At 43.2% G+C, this 25,541-nt stretch overlaps 1 protein-coding gene across 1 annotated transcript; it reads right to left on the bottom strand.

The window, feature by feature from the left end:
- Positions 1-3,086: 3,086 nt before the first annotated feature.
- On the bottom strand, positions 3,087-25,431 carry PIAS2 (protein inhibitor of activated STAT 2). The gene is given in 16 exon segments (XM_015887185.2): positions 3,087-5,656; positions 6,853-6,890; positions 8,675-8,814; positions 10,322-10,493; positions 10,900-11,033; positions 11,628-11,735; positions 11,737-11,768; positions 12,597-12,670; positions 13,041-13,146; positions 13,999-14,133; positions 17,058-17,148; positions 17,266-17,316; positions 17,878-17,962; positions 19,302-19,776; positions 24,275-24,417; positions 25,341-25,431. Coding segments are annotated over 15 exon segments (1,851 nt in total). The 5' UTR covers positions 24,299-24,417; positions 25,341-25,431; the 3' UTR covers positions 3,087-5,470.
- Between the last annotated feature and the right edge of the window lie 110 nt (positions 25,432-25,541).

The following is a 25,541-nucleotide window of genomic DNA, read 5'->3' as shown; positions in this document are numbered from 1 at the left end:
TCCCTGATTAGTAAGATTTGCTAAGTTGTCACATGCTTAATACCTGGTAATTACCAGGGTGAGTTAGCAGTTGTACCTGCTAACCCCTGTGTAACGCTTGGCAGAGGTGAGATGCACCTCGAGGTGAACTCTCCACTTTTGTGCAGTTTTGTGATACTAAACCTGAGCTGTATTTTAAGTCTTACCTCTTAGAAAATCGCCATAAAAAATATGAACAGCTATTTACAATACTAAGCTTATCACTGTGAACAACTTCATTTCTTCTTTTGACTGTGAATATAAAATGAAATGTTGGAAGTTTAAATGTCACAGACTTTTCACAGGAAAGGAAACTAGGATATTGTTTTTCCCTCCCCATCAGCCACATTTCACAGTAGACCACATCTGAATGTTCACAGTCAAGAAGTCCAGCATTAGAACAAGATATATCACAAGTCTATGTAAGGGTTTGCTTTATCTCTTTTATGTGTTTTCTTCTCTTTTAATACTACCTCGGTCTGTGATAAGTGTAGCTGCAAAGCTGATGAGTTGTACAGTCATCTGAAGCGTGATTCTGCGTGTCTGACAGTGACATAATGCTGTGACATTTTAGCATATTTTGAGTAAAAATCCAGGTGCATTCAGAGCAGATTTTTAGATCTTGCGGATGTTAGAACTGAAATACCAAAATCTTACTGTGTTTTTTGTCTCCTGAGCACATCAAGGAATATTGGCATTTTAGCAGAGCAACTATAGGTGCCTAATCACTGCACATTTTAATTAAATAATGAAATTATTGAAAATAGCAAATTATTAAAATGAATTATCTCCCCTCCCAGGGTAATTTCTTTGCGAATGAACTCTGACTTAGCCTTTGTCAAGACGTGTAGAGGTTTCTGAGACTGAGCGTGGAGCACTCCTGGGAGCTGTACACAGATGAAAATTCATTACATTTTTTGATATTTGGGGTTGAGCAGTTTGTGGGTCTGACATTTGCTGGTTTAGTCTGTATGTTTGAGTTAGTACTAATGAGTTCTTAAAATATTTGCACCTTACTGTTTTCTAGAGTATTATTGAGGAGGCTGGCAGGCATATAATCACTGGAGCTGGCAAGCTCCAGCTAGAAGTTTGTTTGAAGGATCGGGAGGAAGATCATGCTTTACTCCAGTTAAGGTACTCATAATTTTTGAGGACTGCAGTATATGGAATATGACCAGATATCAGCCTTTGAAAATATAAAATCCGCTGCTGATGGTTTCCTTAGAGCAGCTTCCCTAAAACAATATGAAACTTTTCAAGAGAGGACAACATGAGTAGTAACAGGAATTCTTTATTGTGATAATGAAGGAGCTGAGAATTAGGATGTAGATTTGAAGATGCAGCCAACAGGAAGACTAACTAGAAACAATGATGGCAACCACAGATGTGCTGCTGGAAAAGTCGTTTCTCTTGTTGGAGTTAGTAGAACATGTCAATGCAACCAAGAACACATGGAGAGAACACAAGAGAGAACACTTCTTTTGTTACCGACATACAATCAGAAGTCCTCTGTGGGATAAAAGGGACTTAAGAATTCTGGTTTTATCAGCTCCAAGTTTCTCCCTATTGTCTTCCCATCTTCAGATCATTGTTTGAAGTTGGCTGCTTTTCTGGCCCTTGACTCATTGGCCTTTCCTGCCAGCAGAGGGTGCCAAAAGAACGTGTGGCATCTGCAAATTAAGACTCCAGTGCTGAACTGGTTCTGTACCCATCGTTTTGAATCAAAGTCTTCTTCTGAAACAAGTTGGATAAAAGAATTTGCTCACAGTGGCAGCATGCAGGATACTTGAATTTGTAAGAGAAGGGCACAGGACGGGCCTGAACAGCTTAGATGGCTTTCCATGTCCTTACCAGTCTTATGGCCATTAAAACAGTACCTGGCCCTTCTTGCATTGCCACCAAACCACCTTTTAAGTGTGCTATAGAGCCCTTCCTCTGGTCTTGTTTTTCCTTCGTGCATCTCTTCTTCCTTTCTCCCAGCTATAAAAATCTTTAAGAGTGTTCTGTAACAGCAAAGGAAGCACCTAAATGCCTCTTTTTGTGTCTCTCTGGTCTGGCTGTTAGTTTCAGCTAATGCTTCCTTCATCCGTATCAGAAATGAGCATGAACCATTGATCTTTATGCACTGGATTGGTGTGGTTTCACTTTTAGCCCTCAGTTGCATTCTTCCTGATGCACTGCAGCTCCTTCTCTTTGCCCCTTTGCATGGAATCCAGCGCAGGGCTTTGACCAGCTGTATTATTTTCGGAACCTTTCCCCAGTTCTGCAGAAACTGCCACAGTACAAGAAAACCACAGCTGCACTCAGCATTCAAGATGCAGGCTTTCACTGGTCACGTTTTGTTCTCTGTGCCTTCCCTTTGACTGCTTCTGGACATGGAACACTGTTGTTCTGCTTGCTGTAATGCTAGGATTTCACAGTGGTAGTGATCAGTTCAGGCCTCATTACACATGAAACTTAATTTACTCGTACACTCTTTAATCATGCAAATTGCCTTTCATGTGCTATTCTATCACCTGTTTTTTGGTCACACCAGGTCCTTCTGCAGTTTTGCAGAATTGGTCTCATTTTTACCTGCCTGAAATAGTTGTTTGGAAAGTAGCAGTTTGCCAACACTGCCTTATTCAGGTTCTGACAGCGTTAGGCTGCAGGTTCACAGTAAGCCATAACTTCCCCACTGCTGAGCCATCCCATTCTTTTCTCTTCCCTTTCCCATTAGGTTTTACCGCTGACCTGAGAACCAGCACTGGTGGCCAGGCTTTTCCACAGCAAATCTCTGATCACTTGCCTGGAGATCCTTATGGTGCAAATCCTCACCCATGGCTAAAAGACATAAGTGCACAGACCTGAAGGAGGGCACTCCACCTCCAGATATCTTTGTAGATTAGCTGTAAGTCACATGCTCCATGTGGTGAGGGATGCTGGAACAGCTTTGCCCTGGGACCCTCAATAATCCCTTCTCCACCCACCACTGTTGCAGGGCTATTTGCATCACGTTTACATCCCTTCAGCCAGTTCAACCATCTCACACCTCACCTCGTGATTAAGACCACAGACAGCACCGTCAGTAAGTTTTAAGCAGTTTATTCACAAGGGCTCTCGAGCCTCCCCCCACTCCTAGCTCAGTTACTGTGCAATTGTGATGCAGAGAGCACCGACCAGCTGCAAGCCATTAGAAAACACTTCATGAGCAGCGTGGCTTTATTAGAAATAAATCATGCTAAAAACTGATCCTTAACAGATATAAAAAATTAACAGATAAGGAAAGGAGAAGAAAAAGGATGCGATATTAAGACCAATGGGTAAATCAAGGATCGGCGTGAAGGATGGTACAAAAAAGGCAACAAAAAACAGTGCGGCATTAAAGATGAGAGTACAGAGCAGACAAGAGGTACAGTACATCCTGCTTCAATATTTCTTATCCATATGCTTAGTTCAAATACTGTAACAGTACTGGAAGGCAAAAAAGCACCAGACATTTGATGAAAGAAACAAAACGTGAAACAGAATTAAGGAAAAACGAATGCTGGAAGTAGGGAAAGAGTAATCTCAAATACAGTTACTCAACAGAGAAACAAATATTGGAAGAGTTGCTATGTCAACATATACAGACAATACCATTATTCCAGCTGTACGGAAATGATTTTCCTGGTCTGTAACCTCTTCCACGCACAGCACTGCCTGCGTTATCCCCAGAGACGTGCAGGGCTGTGCCCCACACGCTGAACAGGGCAGCACAGCAGAAGAGGAGGTTATTTCCATCTCATTACATGGCCTTCTGGTCATGGCAGTTCTATGGTGGGACAGAGCATCATTCAGCCCTGAACATATAAGGGCTGCTCCAGAAGTAATGCCTCCTATTTCACATTGTCAGCCCACAAAGTCAGAGATGGATGGTGGTGGTACGGCAGTAGAGGATGAACCTTCCCACCAATATTCCACTTTGTCACCATGTGATGGATGGCAGCAGAGGGGCAGTCCAGCAGAATGGCGTCTGACATGGAAGCGTGTACGAAGCAAAGGTGTGGAACTGAATCCCTCCACGTGAAAAAAAAATAATGAGACCCACTGACGTTCATTTACAAGCACAGCCTACAGGCACTCATTCATCACTAGCAAAAATGTAGAGCTAACAGTAGCAACTGCTGTTTTGTAGCTGAGATCATGCTCTATTCACATAGCGTTACTATGTCGTCGTTGTCATTTCCATGGAAATAAATAGGAAGCATTACTTTCAGAGCAGCCTCTCCATAGTTGAAGTTCAGCGGGAGCAGTATGCAGCTACAGCTGTTTTGCTCCAAGAAGAAACACACCATGGCAAGCTGGACTGCAGTAATGCCCAGGCAGAACACAGCCACTGCCAAAGTATGCCATCCCAGAAAACAGTTCTGCACTGGAGAAAGCCATCCATGTGCTCTCTCCTTACAAGTGTCATAGAAAGCAGGCACCTCACTGGTGCATCTAAGGGCAGAGCTGGCAGTGGCAAAGAAAGACACTGGGGACTTTAAAAGCAAAGTAAAACTCTGTCATCTCTTAAAAGTTATCAAATCAGAAACTAAACTATGTCCCAACTGTGCATAGTTTGTGGGTTTTGGTGATGGGAGAAGTGATCCACTCTGACACGGCAGCACAGAGAGGTTGTACAATGCAAGGTTTGCATAGATAGCTTGCCCATCCCCAGCCCAAAAAACATCAAGAAGTCACAGTTAGGAGTGTTAAATTTGTGAAGAACGTGAAAAAAAAATTCCACCTACTTTCTCTTCCCCATGAAAGTGGGGAATCACAAAACATAAAAGTGAAGGCATGGCTATTTCACAAAGCATCATTGCCTTAACTGAAGTTTATTACCAGCCCCAGTGAAAAATACAAAAAAAATTCATCATCTACCTTTGCACCATTTTCCAGGTGGTTGTTGTTCTAGAGTGGTTACGTGCCTTTTTTATTTAAAAAACAAAAAAGAAAAAAAAAGTTTTTACATTATTGCTGTTTTACAACAAATTGTAGAATCGCGGGGGTGGGAAAGGACCTTGAGACCATTTGGTCCAACCCCCTGCTAAAGCTGCTCCTTACAGCAGGTGAAGCACTGAGGCATCCAGGCAGGCCTTGAGCATCTCCAGGAGACACCACCACATCTCTGGGCTGCCTGTGCCCGTGCTCTGCCACTCTCAAAATTAAACATCTGTTGAATCCATCCAAGAACAAGACGTCAGTTTCCCCAGAACAATCCCATGTTCTGAAGGGTCCTCTCTTATGCCAACTATTGAATAAGCAAGGAAAAAAAAAAAAAGGAAGTTCTATCACTTCTGTCCCTAATGTAAATGAATTTTTTCCATTTTCCAGAAGGCAGATCCTTTCAATAAATATCAGAATAACTTCAGAGATGCTGAAGTTCCAGAGATACAAGCAGCAGCTGTGTGCAGTTCCTCCTGGAGTTCCAATGCTGCCTCTTGTTTCAGTCCAGTGAGATGATGTCGGGAGCGCTGCCACTGCTGCTGGTTATAACTCCTGACTCACTCCTGTTGGAGGAGCTAACGTGCGTGCTGCTCTCGTGGTGACTGGTCGATGTGATGATGCTGCCAGGCGTGTTGCTTGTTAAGGTTGAGGTGAGACTATCCAAAAACATAGGAGGACAGTACTGCTTGAAACAAACAATGAAAAATGAAGAGACTAACTGCACAAGGGAAATGTATGCTCTGAAGATACATCTTCCCTACAACAAGCACAACACAGGTGACTAGCAGGACCTCACTAGTGCATGCAGAGCAAGAATCAGAGTTCTGCAGAACAGCAGGGAAGCAAGCAGAGGTGGGAGCAGCAATTCCTTCTCTGTCCACTCTGTTCTTCCTCCTCCTAATCAGTCTGAGCATTTACTGGCACATTAGGAAACACTACCAAGACCACAGGACCTCCCAGCACAGTGTCCAGATGGAAGCCTGTGATGAACAGTGTCCTGCAAGGGTCCATACTGCAGTCAGTACTGCTGGGATCAGTATTACTTGTATCGTGCCTAACGAAAAGGATAATGGCACCAAGCTGAGTGGTGCAGGTAACGCAGCAGGAGGAGATGGCTATCCAGAGGAATCTGAATGGGCCCATGTGAACTGAATGAGGTTCAGCGAGGCCAAGTGCACTGCTCCTGGATTACAGAAATTCTGGGCACAAAATACAAGGTACAGGCAGAGAATGGGTGGAGAATAACCCTGGAGAATAACCCTGAAGGGCCTGGAGTACTGCCAGATGAAAAGCACTGTGCACCTGCAGCCCAGAAAAAGCCGATCATCCTGGGCTCCATCAAAAGGAGGCCAGGTCAAGCGAGGTGCTTTTGACCTACAAAACTCCCACATATAGCAAGGCTGATGGATCTTACGTATGCGTTACACTGAAGGACTCTTAAAAACATTCAGTAAGTGTGCCCAAACTAGTGACAATATAGTCTCTACAACTCGATCTACAACTATTATCAAAACCAACCACACTGAAATTTTTACAGAAATTCACCTGGCTTGCAGATACATGATATGAACTAAGAGCATGAAAGACATAATAGCTGTACTGATGTCAGCACTGTGCAAGTATCTGCTTTAGAAAGGCAAAGCAAGCTACAAATAATCTGATGTGCATGGATTCAGAATGTCGTTAAACAGAATCCTCCTTTAATGCACTTTTTCCTCATTACCTCCTGTTGGTAAAAGGTGTTTTCTTGGTCTGTGGTTAGATCTAGGCAAGTGGACTGCAAATGTGATATGAATGACAACATCCTGACCTGATATACACTGAAGCAGTATTTCATACAAAACACTTGGAAATTAAGCCCTTGGCAGCTAAGAAACATACCTGTGATTCAACTGGAATTAGTGAAAGGAAATCCAAACCTAGAAAGAAAAGAGGGATAATAAACTGACACGTCTTCCTTCTCTTCATACACAACAAGATTAAGGAATTTTTGTTGTTGCTGTAGAACAGACTTTTGCAATTGCTTTACAGTTTCTAAATGAAGTATACCACTGTGACACCACTCTCAACGACTTCAGGCAGCAGCAAAACACGTTTTCTAGTACAAGTGGCTCTTTTTAAGAATGAGGATGACAATGATGTATTATTCACTGGATATTGCAGGGTGGTTCAATGTGGTTGCTTAGATGGAGGTTGCCATTTGGAGCTGTTGTTCATAACACAAGTTTCACTGCATATTGTACCTGACTTGGCCAAACTGGGACATGAAGAGTGTCATCACATTAAGGATGCTGGAATGAAGTAAAGTCACAACATGCACAAGTCCAAAAACAAGCAGCAGGTCTCTTCCTCCACCCATAGGCAGCCAATAAGGAAACATTTCTAATATCATCCCCGTTTTGCGTCTAGACAAATAAAAGGAATGAAGAAGAGGAAACTACAAGTAGTTCAAGGTAATCCTCTATGAGCAGTGACAACCAGCGCCCATCCTCTATGCCATTAGCACATAAGCATTTAGGGCAAGATGTTTAAAAATCAATGAGAAATCACAGCCATTTCTACTTCAAAAATCTTGGCCTTGTGTTTGCTATGCCAACAGAAAGAAATGGTAAGCTTTCTCCCTCCCTCTCTTGTTACAGTACAGATCTGTTTCAGCCAGTGGCATCTCTTGTTTTCTCTAATGGAGAGGAGTAAAGAAAAATTTTAAAGGAGCTTAATTAAGATCAGCTGCTTTTACAGAATTCACAGCTTCTGTTCATATGTATGCTAGAACTTCAGTTAGCAGAGATTAATAAAGTTCTAGACTTCCGTTCTCTCATCTTAGTCTTCTAACCAATTTGGAAAGAAAATGAATTTCTTAACAAGGGAGAAGTGGAGGGAGGGAGCAGTGAGGCAACCAAAACAGACAGAAACAAGGGGAATGATATCCATCGCAGTGCCAAACTGAAAGAAGATGAAAAAAAACCCAGAGATGCGGCAGGGGGAGAAATGGAGACAGGCAATGGAGCGGGGCAGGGGAAGGACAGGAGGCCCACGTGACACCTGCTGTCACAAGTCACCATTTCCTGGGCTCTAGGTTCACTACAGCCGACAGAGAACCCCCAGAGTCCCTACACACAGCGTTCTTTTCAAGGAGCCAGGATAGAAAACAATCAGTATCCCCACCTTTTGTCTGATATTTAGCAGCAGTGTTGAAGAATACATCATAGGCATTTAGGGTTTGTCTAGGTAAAGAAAGTCAATAGAGGTCAGCTTACATATTGTAGCTCACCTTAACCTTTTTCATACAGTCTAGACAGAGTACCACACGAATTAGCTAGCAGAAATCTCTACATTTAGGGCTGGGATGAGTCAATACCACTACAATTCTCAATCTTAAATAAGCAGCTACTCTCCCTCACATCTACAACAAGTAACAATCAGGTGTTTACACACAGTCTAACTGGATATATCAAGAAGTGCTTCTGGCTGCCGTTCCAGAGTGCCAATTTGCAGGTGTACCCCAGAAGCAAGGTTTTTCACATCACTGTTGAAGTGCAATCTGAAACTGGAAAGACAGCTTGTACTAGACTCATCTAGACATCACATCAGTGCAGTGCTATATACAATCCTGTCCCACCTAAAGAAGTTAATTTCTGACTCTTACCCACCCCGCACATTAATAAGTCTCTCAGAACACACATTAAAAATAATCACCACCTACCTGGCAAATCTGAGGAAATGCTGGACATCGGTGGGTGGTGGAATGGCACAGGGTAGTCTGATAATGATGGAGGAATAGCAGCAGTATCAACCGTTGTCACACTGGGCACTCTGACAGAGGATGGCTGATACATGAGAACCCTGTTTTAAAGGCACAGCGTGTTAGAACCAGCCTGGCTGTCAGTTACAGAAGAGACATTATGCACTCTCATTCAGAGTCACCACATCACAACACAGCTACAGCGTGGCTACTCTACACAGTATTCCACTCTAATTTCGTAACAGCCTTCTCAACAGCAGTTGTGACATAAGAGCAAGTTGAGATTAAAATACAGTGCTGGAGTCACTCAGAGCAATCCAAGCAGGCATCTCTATCTGCAGAGCACCCTGTGGGACACATGACAGGTGGCCTGAGCCAGGAGCAGGGCATTCCAAGTCCTTCTACTGCTCAGCACTGAGCTGTGGCACCGAGGATGCAGCCAACCACAATTCAGCCCCTGCAGCAAAGACTTCCAAGCCTGGAGTTCAGTACTGAACTTATCCACTTATTCACTAAGAGATTTGTAGCTATTTTTTGGTGTCAAAATAATGAAGTCCCTTCACAGCACTTACAACAAGCAACAGCATTTCACCATCACTACTGGAGGTAACTGAATGACTACTGCTACAGACAGAGACCACACATGGCCATTGAGTGCACACAGCACGCCTGCTCATCAGTTCAAAAGGTGGCAAAATAGAAAGGCTTGTTTTTATTACTGTTGTTTTAGTAAAAGAGAAGCCACCACTCAGAGACACACCTCGTGCATGCAGTCAGACTAACCAGAAGGACAACATAAAGCCAATACTTTTAAGTTGCCACATGGAACACTGGCTGCTGGAAAACCTAACCAATGCCCTCTTCTCCCTGCTTTGCTGGTCGTGTGTCCTACAGCTCCATGTCTTGGAGGCTATGAGCAAGAACAGTACGGCAACCACAGACTGTCTATAGCCAAACTGCACAGATTGTAGCAAACAGAAGGCAGAACAGTAAAGGAGTCAGTGAACTGCTCAATTCAGGGCAGGGAATTCAGACAACTACAGAGATGAAGGGGTTGACCAGGGACTTGGGAAGCCCTCGGCCGTGTTAACCAAGGCACAGAACTGACTGACAATCAAGACCAGTAACCATGAACAAGACATTTCAGATTCTAATAGTGAGACAGAAGAAAAAATTACTGTTTTGATTCAAAACAAAGAAGAGCCTCCCTCCCCTTCCAAGTTTGATAGGATGGAGAAAACATGCAACACAACTTTGTTTCAGGGGCACCAGAGCACATGATAAAGGGTAAAAGGCAGTGAGAGAAGTCTTTAAGATGACTGTAAGTCAACAAGAACACACGTAGAAGCTCCTGCAAGCAGGAAAATCTGATTTCTAAGAGAGTCCTGTACACTAACTCAATTGTTTTCTACAGATAAACATCTCTGCCAACACAGACTCAGCACATGTTTTGAGGGACAGAAAACTATGTAATAGAGGCTTGCCTAGAATCTAGAAATTCTCCAGAAGTTCAGAGCTGGATCACAAAGAGACTGCTGAGTCACCATGTCTACATATCAGTTTATCTGACACATTACAGAATAACAACAAACTTCTAAATTGACAAACCCTTTGGTTGGGCTTCCTTGCGTTTCAGACATGAATATGCACTTCCTTTTGGCTGGAGGATCTTCCTCTTCATCAGAAGAGCTTTCAATAGTCAAGTCAATAACATCAACTTTCTTCTTGTTTTCCTCACTGGCCACCGTCACAGAACATGGTTTGCTAACAACACTGGAACCTAAACCAGAAACACAAAATATTACTTAAAACTGCTGACACCAGCAGTTCCAATTTGCAATAGAACTATTGTCTCAAATCCTGTCTTATCTTTAAGTCCACTACAGAGGCCACTATGAACCAGGAGTGGCATTCTGTGCTGCATTAAAGCTTACACTCAGTTTTCTCAATCTCCCTTTACCAGTTTAAGGGCATAACAAAAGCAACAAAAGTGTTGTTATAAAGAACAAAAATAAAGCCTACAGATGTATGCTTGCAGAGACGTAACTTTTACTTTTTACACTAAATTGAAAAGTGTCACCCCCTTCACAAAACAAACATCAAGGTCCATAGCCATCATCCCAGCTGCAAACACCAGGCCTCGAGCCTTTTAGTTGATTTACCATCAGCATCCATGATGTACTCACTTTCTATTTTGGTGCACTGTGGACTTGAGACTTTAACAGCATCTTTTTTAGGCCTCATAGGACACCAGGAACCATCCTCCTGGAATTTAATCTCATCCACATCTGAACATTCATTAAGGATTTCCATGAAGAGTCTGAAAAAAATAAAGTGAAATGGTTTTAACATCTGGTTCCAGACTTTTGTTAAGTGAAAAGCAGACAGCTGAGAAACTAAGATCAGCATCAACCCACAGTTCATCTCCTTGCTTTATCTTACATGAAGACGTGCAGTTGTAGCCTTCCCCAGCAACCACACATGAAAATCCAGAGTTTTCCAACCCACCCATCTCTTACTCCAACATTACTGCAATTCAGAGATTTTCACAAAGATGTAGAAACCATCATCCTTCAAATCAATTTTAAACTAACTCAAATGGTGTCAACGCTAATAGCTTTGGAGACAGGATCGTGTGAAGGGAGGACATCCTGAGATGTCACATTTAGATTTCTCTAGAGGAGATCAGATGAGGCCCAAAGTTGATCGACTCTGTTAGGAGATCAGTTTACTTATTTTGTTACAAAGGAGAAGAAACTGAAGGATTGTAATGGCTCCTCCCAGTTTAATGTATTTTGAGGGGGGGGAAAAAAAAAAGAATTGAAATGACTTAACTGCGGGTGACACGCAGAGCTATCAAGTACACTATGAAAAGATGGAAATAGTTCTGTAGTCTGCAATCCCATTTTCTTACCCATCTAGAATCAAGCTCTCATAAGCTGCCTTTTTGTCACAGACAGGACAGATCCAGGTAGGCTTCTTTTCATTCATTTGGAGATAAAGAGCAGCATCAAAACACTGCCCGGCATGGGATTGTCAGCCTCATTTTCCCCAGCTGCAAAGACACATTTGAAGGGTGTCAGAGAAAGAGAATGAAACAGACTTGCATGGCTAACAGTAAAATCAGACAACCAGCAAGGGAACTATCCCTTCTCACTACAACCAAGGTCACTGCAAATCCACTCCATCAAATCACATACAGTGTACTTGAAGGAACAATAAAGAGGTATTCAAAGTCTTTCCTGAGTTGAAAATGATCAGGTTTTTGAGTGGACCTACAGCATTACTTCCAGGATTTTGATTTTTATTAGTGAGACCTACTGAAGCACCTGTTTTGTCATTGCAAGGTTTTGTGAGCTGCAGTCACATTAGAATGGCACTATACCTGTGTCAGTGTAAGACTTAATAGACAAATCACAACAATACCAGTTTCTGCCTGGGAAGAGAAAACCAGGTAGATGTGACTTCGTTACAAGGAGATCGGGTTATTTTCCCTTTTTAATAGTGGACAGTAAAAGCAATACCCCAAAGAGCAGATGATCTGAAGTGCTGTTTCTCACTGCACCCTTTATTCCATCACCTTGCCCAACCAGACGATGCCTCAGTACACAAGACCATTTCATTTAAAGGTTTTAACATAAACACAAGTAGCAACGTGAGTCTGACAGCATTGCAGTTGGGGCATCCACAAATCTAAGCCCATTAGTGGAAAGCTGCTACAATCATGTACTTGCAGGTGCACCCTTCTCCCTGTTACATCTTAATGAAGCAGTGTGTAATGTAATCCTGCTAAATTTCTACATCAGATCTTTTAAGAGCAACCCAACTCTGCACTACAGGTGAAAACATGGTTCTGTACGTGGCAGTTCCCAGCCTTACTTACAGGACACATCAGAGACACCCGCAGACTGGTGGTGGCAATCTCACTGTCAGGATCTGCTGTTAGCTTTTCTTTAACTATAAAAACAAATGAAGAAGTTATGGACAGACACCACTGTTTGTTTACAATCCTAATACCCATTCTGGAGCACATACATTTTGTTTCCAGCTACCTAAAACAAGTATCTAAGAAGCTGGCAACACTCACAACATCCCCATAACATTTCAGTTTCTAAGTACCCCTCCCTACAGGTTAGGTTACTTTTGCTGCATCATTATCAGTTAGTTCCTTTTCCTCCTCAGTAGCAGCAAAAGGAACCTTTGATGTTTTAGGCAAAGACTTTCTTTTCTGAATGCTGCAAATCTCCTAAGCATTACAAGTTCTGGTTTTAAAAGAGCCATTAACCACCCCTAAGGAAAAATTAACAGGAAAATTAAGTTTACTTACTTAATGCTCTGGAATGATCAGGGTTTCTGATACCTTTCATTTTTAACCTCTGCAAAAGCATAGCTGAAGTGAGCTGACGAACGAGATACACAGACATGGAGTAACTCTACAAAAAAAGTAAAGATGAGATATTGATCTAATGCAGCAATTCTGCTAAAACTGGTCACTTAAAACTGTTCTACATAAGAATAAAAACACGCTGGTTTGTTTTTTTTTGTTTTTTGTTTTTTTTTTTTCTTGGTATTATGGAGTTATTTTGAAAAAGCACCAACAGATGTCTTCATTTTTATGAAGAAGTCCACACTGTGCCATAATTCTTCCAACCAAGTCAGATGTGTAAGTTGCTCACAAAGAGACCTCAAGGATCATGAAGCTCCAACCCTCCCCAGCTGCAGGCAGGGCCACCAACCTCCACATTTAATACCAGACCAGGCTGCTCGGGGCCCCATCCAACCTGGCCTTGAAGAGGTAAGGCCTTGGCACCTCTGTTCATTTTACAATGAACAGCTGCAAAAGATATCGAGAAAAAGAGCTTCTAAAGACATGGCTGCATAACCTCACGGTCATAGTTCTGTGTAATCAGGCCACAAAGAAGAATGGAGATTCCCTTTTTGTTGTATCTGAACTGTTTTGTATTTACACCACAGAAAGATCTAGGTGTTTTTTGACATATCTCAGGCAACTTCTAATAGCAAAGCTGACAGGAAAGCTCCCAATTGAAGCCACATCCCTCAGCCCCTGGAATTCCATTTTGAACTCTATGCAATTCACATAGAAGTTTTTCACGTTACTGTAAGTTGCCATGCTTCTGGAGATAGCTTTGTTTCCTAGCACTGATTGTAAGTTCAGCCACTAAATCACACTATGCCTTGCCAGCAGTATCAGGCAGTGGGTTAGAAGCAACGCTAGGCAAGGTTATTCAGTCTGCTGCCCACATCCTACAAAACAGACAGCTTACCTTTCCTATTTCAGAAGCCCAGGAAATGGAAATCTGGTTTGGCACTGCTGAAGATAACCTAACCAGAGAGGTTATATTCAAGGGGCGCCCAGGTCGCTTCTGTTCAATTCCATTTTTCGGTGGTGGAGCATATCCCTGTGATAGAAAAGGAAAAAAAAAAAAAAGCATTACCCCAACAACTCCTATTTCAACTGATCTGTGGGAAACAGAAAAGCCTTGAGGTTCTTCAGGCTGGAGACTGAAGTTGAAATGAGTAAGGAATAGAAGTCATTTTGACAGTATTACACATCAACAGTTTTTGAGCGATTTTAAAGGAGCACTGGAAAAACAGAGTTCTGATCCAGTATTTCACCTGTGCTCCCAGGGAAGGCTGTGTCGCTTCACCAGGAGATCAATGGTTCAAGCCGTGACTTAGCACTTCCCACACACACCTATACAGAATGCTTCACTGCTTCTAAGACACTTCCTCCAAGATCTCCAACTCCTTCATGTCAGCTTTGCCTTGCAATAATTACACAGAGCTTCATTAGCAGCAGGTTATCATCTGCACACTCAGTGAGGACCTGAGCATGAGCTGTACATAGCATATCTGATATATGTGAGAGCTAAAAGGCTTTACTGCTGTCAGCAGAAGCAAACGAAAACTAAATACTTTTAAATTCTTCACAATTGAAGAAAGTCTGGACAGTTTCTCTCTGCAGTGTTATTTCATGGTTTATTTCATTTCCCCAAGGGGATGAAGTTCAATAATGCCAAGTGCCAAGTTATGCACTTTGGTCACAACTACCCCATACTTTACTGCAGGCTTGGGGCAGAGCAGCTGTGTGGAGGAAATGAGCATGTTCAGAGAAGGACAACAGCTGTGAGGGGTCTGGAGCAGAAGTGTTATGGGGAGCAGCTGAGGGAACTGGGATTGTTCAGCTTGGAAAAGAGGAGGCTCAGGGGAGACATCAAGCAGCCTGCAGTCCACTCATCTCCAAACCTCACCTTGCATTAGAAAAACACCAACCAGAGACCTGCATCTTGCACAGAACTGACTGCCAGACTTCATTCAGTTCAAGTGTTGTCCTACATTAGAAACTCTCCAGAAGCAACGTGCTGAAAAGCACACATTCACAGTGTTACGCCTCAAAACAAGACTGAAAAAACCAAATTCTGAAAGTAATATCCAGAGTAACAGCTAGAATTGCTGGCTTCAGCTGCTTCACCAGAAACGGTCCAGCAGAGCACACAAAACATGTTCCCCTGTTCAGCTAATGATAGGGGAAAGCAATTTGGAAAACTGTTTTCAGGTTTCAGTTTAGCTATCAGAGTCTATACACAACAGCAAGGCTTCCAGTAAGCTAAGCGTGCTTTATCACAGAACATGGAGGCAGCAGATGTGTAAGGACTGGTATAGTTTCACACTTAAAAGGAGGAATGATCAGTCATTTCTTCAAGCCAGGTGTAACATCTGCAGTCACTTACAGGATATAAACCCCATTGTTCTCACAGTAGCAAGCTGGACCTTTTAGCGAGTTCATGAGGACAAAGAGCATCAATTTAAGGAGGGTACTCCCACACATGGTGTACCAGACACAACAAGTCCCTTCCTGTTCATCTCAAACAAAGTGAGGCTGTGTTACTTCCAGGGGATCAAGAAAGCATGTTTCACTCACATATGCTTTATTTCAGATAAGCTTTTAATGTTTTCTTCCATAAAGCAAAGACTTCCAGGATTCAAACCCATAGTCCTAAAACACATTTAAGCCCTTCCCAACCTCCTGTGACTTTAATAAGGAGCATTATGCCTGTCGATCATAATCAGTGTGGTCTAACACTGCTCAGTTTGGTGGCCAATTCCAGTGGCAACTATTTGCCAGAATTACTGTTATTAAGTCTTGCTTATTGCAAGAACTGTATCAGTAACAACACGTGGCCTCTGCTGTAACCAGAAAAAGTATCAGAAGAGCAATCAGGCAAGAACAGAGCCTGGCATCGCTCACTAGTTCCCTACAACTACTGAGCTGGATAACAATGATCCTTGAGGCAGAGAAGTTCTTACATTTTCTGAATCACCAGCGGGATGCAGACGGTTACCAAATAAACAAGTAAGTGGGAAAGAAAACCTGGCCAGAGCACTCAGGCTGAGACTGTATTAATCATTCAGCTCATACTGAAGGAGAAGTAAGGAAGCTGCCAAGATGAGTCATTTATTCACTTTCTCACTTCATGTTTCTGTTGAACAGTCTGAAAAATGATGTGCAAAAAGAAACTAGAGAATTTAGACCTAAAGCAAAGTGAGAATTCAAGATTACAGAAATTTTGCTATGACTGTGACATTACAAATAAAATGGATAGCAAAACACAGCATCACCTGATATAGCTAACTTCTGGAACCATGTCAGAATGGGCTGGGTATGGGTTTAACCCCGCTCCATTTATCAAAATACCATTTCAGTGTGTTTTGTTTTGTTTTTTCTTCCAAAAATGAAGACTGATTCATTTTTGTAAATATTCTAGCCCCACAGTGACCCTGTATGCACAGTGACTTTTAAAGCATGAGACAAGAGCAAAAAGCACAACTGCTCACAATGTTCCACTGCAAGACCAGTAGCTGCTGGTACCCTAGATGTGCTACTCTTCATCCCTGTGATGAATGCTGCTCTCAGCAGAGGCATGCAGAGCTGCATGCAAACACATGAACAAAAGGTGACACTGCTTGCTTGTAGCAAGGAGGAACTCAGGCCAACACGCAGGTACCCAAAACAGTGAGGCACTAATCCAACCAAACTCAGATCTATGTAAGGGAGACTCCTCATGCTCACACTGTTTTGTTTTTGAATTTTTTGAGTGTTCACAGCACAGATGAGGTGTTTAGCCTACAGGTGGCTAAAGCATAATTAAGCTGTGCAGGGGCTTTAACATAATGGCAGCACTGGCTACCTCACCCAGGGCACAGCTTGCACATTTGCTGGCATTAATGCCTAGGGAAATAAAGTGCTTGATCATTTTAGCACGGTAGCATTACAAAAACAAGACAAGTCAAAGAAACCACAAATACATACGAACGAGCTTACCGGCAACGGAAACAGCTTCCCATTCACTTTAATGCACAAACTGTTAGGGTAATTATCTTCTTGAGGACAGCTTGTCTCTGCTAGGCATAACCTATAGCCCCAAAAAGAGAAAAATTTTCAGGTGTCATCACATTCACAGGACTCCACAAACATTAAGATTTACAACTTCTAAACTGGCTAACAGAAAAGAACACCATGAGAAAGATACCTTAGCTGAACTTGGACTGTGTAATCTCTCCTGCCCCCTGGCAAGAAGTCCCTACAACAAAGAGAAAGAAGAGCACCTGTTTAGACAGCAGTCATACATAGAAGTGGCACACCTAAATCAACACTAAATTTTGGTTTTATTTTATTAAGCTACGAACAAATCTTACAAGTGACACCTCTGTTCAGCTGCTGTAAGTTAAGCATGTCTTTAGCATCACCACCTTCTGTCAAGACTTAATTGCTACTACAAAATATGATGCTGCCAGAGAGGCATGAAAAGCAAATTATTTTGGCTCACGCCACCGTTCTTGCAAGAACATGAACCCCAGGACAAAAGATAAAAGTAGCCTCCTGTTTATGCAGCCAGGAAACATGTAAGGGATAAAAGCTTACCATCTCTCAGTCACAATCGTTTGAAACAGTAGTTTTTAACTCCTTAGAAGCATTGGATTCACCTCACCCACACTTAAGTGCCATACACAGTAATTAGAGAAATAAACAGAACAGCCTGTGAGGATTATCATTGCACTCTTGCAAAGTTACGGGATGCATCAAAAAAGTAACAAAAAGCAAAAATGTGGAATGGGAAGTTTTTGGAATACATGCTTCTTACCTGGAAATACAGATTTCTCTGACCTGCTGAGGAGTCAAAGCAAAGATAAAAAACTTCTCTTGGAACCGTTGAATACTGCTCTGTACTAGAAGGAGAAAGAGACAGAAGAGGTTTAACCATGCTGCTTGAAGTCAATGATTAGAAGAGGTTCTGCAGCTGAGTTTTTCCCCCAAACAAGGCATAAGGCACTTATGTTCATAATCAAACTGCTGCTGAACAGCACGTAACTGTCAAGAGGAAGGCAAAAGAACAAATCATTCATTCAGCTGTATTCAGAAGGCTTAATATCACTTTACACTTCAGTACTAAAGCAGCTTGGCAAGCTGCACTGTAATCCTCGGGGTAAGAAAGGTTTGAACAACAAAGTATAACACTGAACACTTGGAGGAAGAGATACCAGGGAGATGTTTACAACTATTTTATCTTAGTACAGTAGGAGAATGCACACCATGAGTTACTAATGAGCAGCTGGGAAATTATTCCAAGCAGAAACAGCTATGATAGCCAAGAGCAAGACACGTGTCTTTCCCCTGCACCACCCAGGGGAAACCTCAGCCCAGAATTCACACAAAATGAACTTAAGTCCAGGTGGGACAAATACATGCACCAAATCTAAAGCATGACATACTGCATGTGTATTTGCACATGTTTAAAACGTGCATAACTTTGTTATCGAACCAGGTGTGGATTAAAGCTAAGCCCCACACCTGCACAACACAACCAAAAGCCAACTTTTCAAAGGAAAGGTGAATTCTCATGCAGCTTATTTATACCAGCTCTTCTCCTCAGCTTTGGAAATGCTCCTTTTATCAAGAGCAAATGTTTCATTAAGGGAGTCACTGTGTCTGGTTAACTGTGTGTCAATAGTTGTCACAAGAAAGACAGGAAGCTTTTAGAGGGGGCCCAGAGGAGGCTGTGAGGATGATGAGTGGGCTGGAGCCCCTCATCCACGAAGAAATATGCCTCACTTGGTACATGTAACTACCTACAATTCTTAATTAAAACACTGAAGTGGTTAGGGAGATGCAAACAGCTTGCAAAATGTTAAAAGCATTTCTAAACTGTACTACTAAACCCTTATGTTATATTTTCTACCCCTTAAGGTAGGACACTGAATTTGTCTTGATTTCAAGACAACCAACTTATTTTCAAATGAATACAATCAAGAACGAGGTGCTTGAGGAAACTGAGACTGCAAGTTGTTGGGAGGAATGCTTTCTGCTGGCCATGATAGAAGCGTTCTTCACTTGCAACAAACAAGTTCCTCAGATCCACATACTTCTGACCAAAAAATTAAAATAAGAAAGAAAAAAAATAAGGAAGTTCTCCCAGCTGCCAAAAGCAATTCAAACCCAGGCTTTGCACTGTCATTAGTAACAAGTACTTCATGAAGTAAGCAACCCGCAATGCAATTAAACACTTACCTAGACTTGTAGGCTTTATGAGTACATCAAGCACATCATAAAAGGGCAAGCTCTTCAGCTGGACATCAGGATGGACAGGTGGGATGGGAGGCGATGGCTGCTGCATCTCAAAGTGAGCCTTAGTGTCCTGAAGGAGCACGGAGCTGACGGGTGAGGAAGGAGACTGAGGGGTGACCGAAGTAGAAGGGATTGGGTGAATGCCAGCAACAGCCAGGTCAGGCTCCACGGGAGAAGAACTGCTATCAAGATTGAAAACTGCAGGTTTTATGGCTGATAAGTCTGAAAGTCCTTCAATTGTCCTTGGGTACCGACGCCTATAGAGTTCTCGGATTTTGATCTGCACTGCTGGGCTGCAGCCACTCTTCAGCAAGTGCAGAGCCCTCATCAGGAGGTCATGTTTCCGTCCACTTTTATTACGCCCAGCAAAGCCTAACAACACTTGAAGTTCAGAAACACGAAAACTTGATACCATATTCTGGAAAGAAGAATGAAGATACACATCAGTGAGCCAACAGTGCACAACAGTTGGATGAGATGATCACAGCGCTCCTTTCCAACCTTAATGATGCTATGATTCTAGAAATGCCTTTCTTTGAAGCACAGTGAGGCACAGGAACCTCCATCACTCTGGTTCAACCTCTGCCACCTCAGATACTACCCACACACTCACCCACTGAGAGAGCATGGCTTGGTTAAAGCAAGGAAATCACATATCTGGGAAGGCTGAGTTCAGCTATAATACTGAGGCTGAAGAATGTTCACTTGGTTGCCCAAGTTCCATGTGGAAGAGTGAACTTTGAAGTTCACAGACAGAAAGACTCTCAGACAAAAATAAAAGGACAGTGTTACTTTTAACACTACCCAAGAGAAAACACTCCTGCCCCTGGATTAGTACAGATCAGAAGGTTGGCACAGACGTATCACTCCCCTTTTTGAGGAAGCTCCCTTTTCAGAGAAAAAAAACCAACAAAACCACAATAATTCTCCTTTCCTTCCCACCTGAAATGAAAAGGTTAAATTCTGAGGAACACAGAACACCTGGCTTTAATCCACACTGCAGGACTGTATCGATCCTGCACCCAAGAACTGACAGATGTAGGACATGACGCTGGGTATCAAGCAGGACACATCTGCAATCACAATGCAGACTTCAGACCTGTTTAGTAGCGCCCTTCCAGCTGTTAATCAGTGGAGCAGCACACAATACTTAAGGAGGCGTACAAGTCTTGAAGTCCAGTACTTTGTGTTTATCTTCCTTAATTGCTACAATACAGTTTATAACCACATACCCCAACATGGGTCCTACCTTAACTAAAGACTGAACATGTGCTACAGCCATGCCTCAGCCACCAACACTCACTATATGCCCAGCTGCTTGCTCTTCATTTTTGCCTTAACATCACTGCTGGTGAAAGCAGCCTCACATCCACATCGAGTGGCTTATCCCAGCTTTGAAGGAGTGGAAATGGTGAAGAATTTACTGAGAACTTCACACTGACTGCATAAATAGACACACGACTTTGACAGCACCATCACCTCCTTCCTTCAGAGCAAGACAGTAAGCAAGATTCTGGATTCCATCATCGGAATGCAAATGAACGAAATAATCCTTTACACTGAGATTAAGGAAATGGCCTGCCTTGCCAAATACTTATCATTACCCCGACTGCTGCATTCTGTGTGTTCCTGTGCATTCCACCATTAATCAAGGTGAAATGTGCAGTCAATCATGCCTTGGAACAGCCCGGCATTTTATGGGGAAGCTCCACAAAGCAACATTTTGTTACGAGTTGTATTTAATTTCATTGGAAGACGCAGGCTGGTTTCACTATCACAGTCAGCAAGATTTTAAATCGACACCTCCATTAAAGTGCTTGGGAGTACAAAAATTACGTAGTTTTATCCACCAACGCTGAAATCTTATGCATGCATTTGAAAGGAGACTCTTGCAAAAGTGACTTTTACTGGCAACAATCAAACAATGGCTTCTACGGCATTTTCCCTGTAAAACTGATGCTACATTCCCTCTAAGGCAACAGTAACCACCGGCATAAAGACACAGCTAATCTCATCTACATTGTTTAGCTTATTATCCCCTTTACTGATGTATCAAAGCAGCGCTTGTTATAATCAACATGGTTTTATGGAAGCATAACATGTTTAGGAGCGCTTCAAATCATGGTGCAGGGCAGATTTGCAGCAAACCTTCCCAAATTATGTTCCAGTGGGGTTCCAGCTCTCTTACAGAAGCCTGCAGCCGAGCCATTAACATGCTTTTCACATCATCACATCGGGATGAGACACTCAAGTTGTGTCATGGACACGCCATTAGTCTGCTCTTAAAAGACATTCTTTACAGCCCAATAAAAAACTTTTTTTTTGACACACAAGACCAAAGCCACTTTATTTTTACAGTCTCTCCATAAGCACAAAGTAGTCTGACAATTCTGAGAAACAGGTCCCCAAAATTCATACTCAGAGCTCATAAAAAATAAAAACCCCACTTCAACTTTTTCTGACTGCTCATTAACAGAGAAGCCCATTTGTAACACCTTTTCAATTAAGTCTGCTGACTGCACTGGGCTACAAATGGGTAACACTGCTAAGAAAGAACAACTCATGCCCTGGGCTGGCTGAGGATATCTATATGGACCTTACGTAAAGTTACATTGGAAGCTGATGTAACCTCTTATGATGGGGAATTTTGCTTTGGAGCAGCTTTAGCCCAGTTCCTAAATCACACATTAGGATCCTCCGAAGCTGGATGCACCCAAACTGACAGTGAATGGAAGTATTTTCTTTGCAGGTTTCCAATGGGCACAGGTCCCTGGAAACAAAGCTCAACTCATTCCATTGCAACTCCGTTTTTTTAAAACACTGTAAATTATTTGGCCTCATTCTTCTCCCCAGTCACTGTATCTCAGCATGATCATTAGTTGTTAATTATTCTGCACAAGAGAAACTTCAATTACCACAATAAGCCTCATTGGTCTTAAGTAACTTCACATACACAAAGCACAGAAAATGTGAAATACAGATACAAGATAACCTCTGACAAAACACTGTTAATAGTTTATCATACTATACTGTTACTTAATGCACTGAATGATAACTGTAATCTTCTCCTCCCCATAAGTCATAAGACCACATTTCCATCTCTTTCAGCTAAAATGTCTTCTCCAAACAGCCACGAAGCTGATCACGAGTGTCACACAAATTGGTTCTGGCAGAGGTTTATTCACTTGCCTATAAAGAGGTTTTGTTTCCTTTAAGATGAAGCAAACACAGTACATCTAAATACAATTAAATAGCAGCTTCAGTATGATTCGAGTATCTCCTAAAGCAGGGGTCAGCAAGGGCTCAAGGTGAGCTGAAGTTCCCACTCCAGGGCCAAAGCTATTCAAGAATAAAGTCCATGTGCCCACTGTGGTCCCCACAGCACAGACCTCAGTTCCGCATCCAGCTCTGCCCATGGAATCTTTTCAACATGTATCAGGCTGCCTACAAAGGAAATCCACGGGAAAAGTTTAAAAACTCACCCATGAAAAGCAAGTCTAGAAGTTATGTCTCTGACCACAAGGAAAGCTCTGCCTACCACATCCACTCAGCAATGCCCTCCTATCACAGAGAGCAGTCACCTAGAGAACTCAACAGACCACTGAATCATCTACTTCAACTAGTAATTAATGGAGAGCCCAGTTGAAATAGCTTTTCTCCCCAGATCTAAGGGTGAACCTTGCACCAGAGATTTTCACCAAGATCTTGGAGAAAAAAAAAGGTCTGCAGTTCTGGCTATTTATGAATCCTTAACAAAGGCGCAGATTTTCTGAAGGTTTGAGATAACAGCAAGTTCCTCTGCATCTGCTGTCCTTTCCTACAGCCTCACAGTAAGGAACCTCTGCAACACAGCTCCCCTAAAGTTATATTTAGGGGAACCAGAGGATGACAGGCATAGCACTAATTGAAATCACAGTGAGAGTAGGAAATGCTGCCCCTGCATGTTTCTCTCTCTTTAGGAAAAAAAAATAGAAAAAAGAAAAAAAAAAAAAAGCAAAGAAAGATTTAAGAGGGAGTTATGACCTCTCGCCTTTACAAAGACCTTATAATCCAACTGAAATAAACCCAACTCTCCAAACTGCCCTACTGGGCCTTCCTAAGGCAGGCAGCAATCACAGCCTGCAGGAAAGCACCACCAGCATGACAGAAGTAAACAATACTGCCATAAAAAGGTTCCTCGTGCACATCCATAAAGCAGCACCTTAAGACCGCTCCTAAAGGGCGGCTGAGGCGGGGAACTCCTTCCACTCCGAAGGGAAGGAAGAAGAAGCGCTTGGATGAAGGAAAGCAAGCTACAAATAAGCACCCAGTGTTCACACAGACAGCCATACATGTCCTATCTCCAAAAGAAAAGGGACTTCGCGGCAATTAAGGCCTCAAAAACATGGTAAAAAAAGAAAAAAACACACAAAAACCACCGTCTCATGTCTCTGTAAAAAAACAAGTCCGTGTTTCCCCACAGGCCGAGGCAGAGCACTGCTGCCCTCCAACAAAGCCAGCCAGCCCTGCGTGCCCACTGCCAGCGGGTCAGGGCCGGAAGGGGCCCTTCAGGACAGCGCTTCCTGCGAGTAAACACTGGGAAGTGGAATTTTTTTTCTTTTTTTTTTTTTTCCTCCTCCATTTAAAAGGAGATCAGCTGAACGTAACCAACCCCAAAAACCATTTATAGATGCGTTACGACGGCGCGTTAACACAAAGCTCTTGTCATGCTGAAAAGGCCCAAGCCTTGAAAACGTGTCGGGAATGAAGAAATAATAATAATAATTAAAAAAAAAGCATTAACGAGAACGGAAATAAAAAGCATTAGGCCTCGTCTCCCCCCGGGCCCAGCCCTCAGCCCCCGCCCCCAGGCGGCTCCGTGCCCCGCCGCCCTTCGGCTCACACCCCCCCCCCTTCCTCCTCCTCCTCCTCCTCACCCGCAGCTCCTCGAAATCCGCCATTTTCTACGCGCTGCCGCCCACTCCGCCGCCACCACAGCCGGGCCGCGCCGCCACCATCGTGCGCCGCCGCGCGCCCTCCTCACGTGACCCGGGGGGAGGAGGCGGGAAGTGAGCGCCGCCTCACAGCGACCCGGTGGGGAAAGAGAGCGGGGATGGAAAGAGGTTTAATCGGTTTGTGATTAAAAATGGCCTATTTGGGAGGTGTTTTGTGGAGTAATGACAGGAAAACTAAAGGCTTGTGGAGAAATAAGCATCGAATTGCAGCTGAGAACGTTATCGAGTCATAATCATTACTGAGTCACAACGGTTAGTTCCCTCAGAATCCAGGCCAGTAAAACCGAAGTGATTTACTGCCCTAAAGACGGTCACGTAAGAATTAAGGTCGGGGGAGAGCTGTGCCATCCACAACACACACACTAAGAGCGATCCCAAAGGGTCAATGGGATTGGAAACGACCACACCGTGCCCCCAAGTGCCACATCCCCACAGCTCATAACACTTATAAACCTGAGGACACCCCCAAAAAACACACAGTTCACCCTACCTGGTGTTTAAACCATTATATCACACTGTTCCGTTCCTCCCTTACACATCACAGGTACCCACGTATCCCCCACACAACCCCAACCCAACCTCTCAGTTCCTCTCAGTTCTCCATTTTGTATTTTTCACACTAATTGGAGCCAACCCCCTCCCATTAGCTCCTCCAATTAGCTCTTACCACAGTAAGAAGGGCACCTCATTGCCCTGCCCTCTAAGGCAGCACCCAGCTGACTGGGTAACACTGCTAACAACTCACACCCTGGCATGGCTGAGGATATCCATATGGAAATGTCTTCTCGAATGCTATTGTGTTTATAAAACGATGACAACTTACGACCCTATCGAGGTTTCTTTGCGCTCTAAGGACTGAACTCTTTGTTTTCACACACAAAAACACAGCAGTAAACCACAACTTTTTCTCTCAGAGAGTGGTCAGGCACTGGAATGGCTGCACAGGGAGGTGGTGGAGTCGCCATCCCTGGTGTTGTTCAATTGGTACCTGTATTAGGAGCTACATTGTTTAGTTCCTGTGGTAACACTAACGCACGATCCCGCAGCTCCTTCCCACCCTCACAGCGCTACAATCTCTCCCCGCCCACTCCTCAGGTAAGCCCGGCAGCGATTGGTCAGCTCCACTCCCCACACTGATTGGCTCACCGTTTAAACCGCCACCATCATCTCCTCCTCTGATTGGACAGCT

The sequence above is a fragment of the Coturnix japonica genome, chromosome Z, assembly GCF_001577835.2.
Source record: "Coturnix japonica isolate 7356 chromosome Z, Coturnix japonica 2.1, whole genome shotgun sequence".
Classification (NCBI taxonomy): Eukaryota; Metazoa; Chordata; class Aves; order Galliformes; family Phasianidae; genus Coturnix; species Coturnix japonica.
Note: the sequence above shows the minus strand (reverse complement) of the source record. Positions and strands in the feature narration are given on the sequence as shown.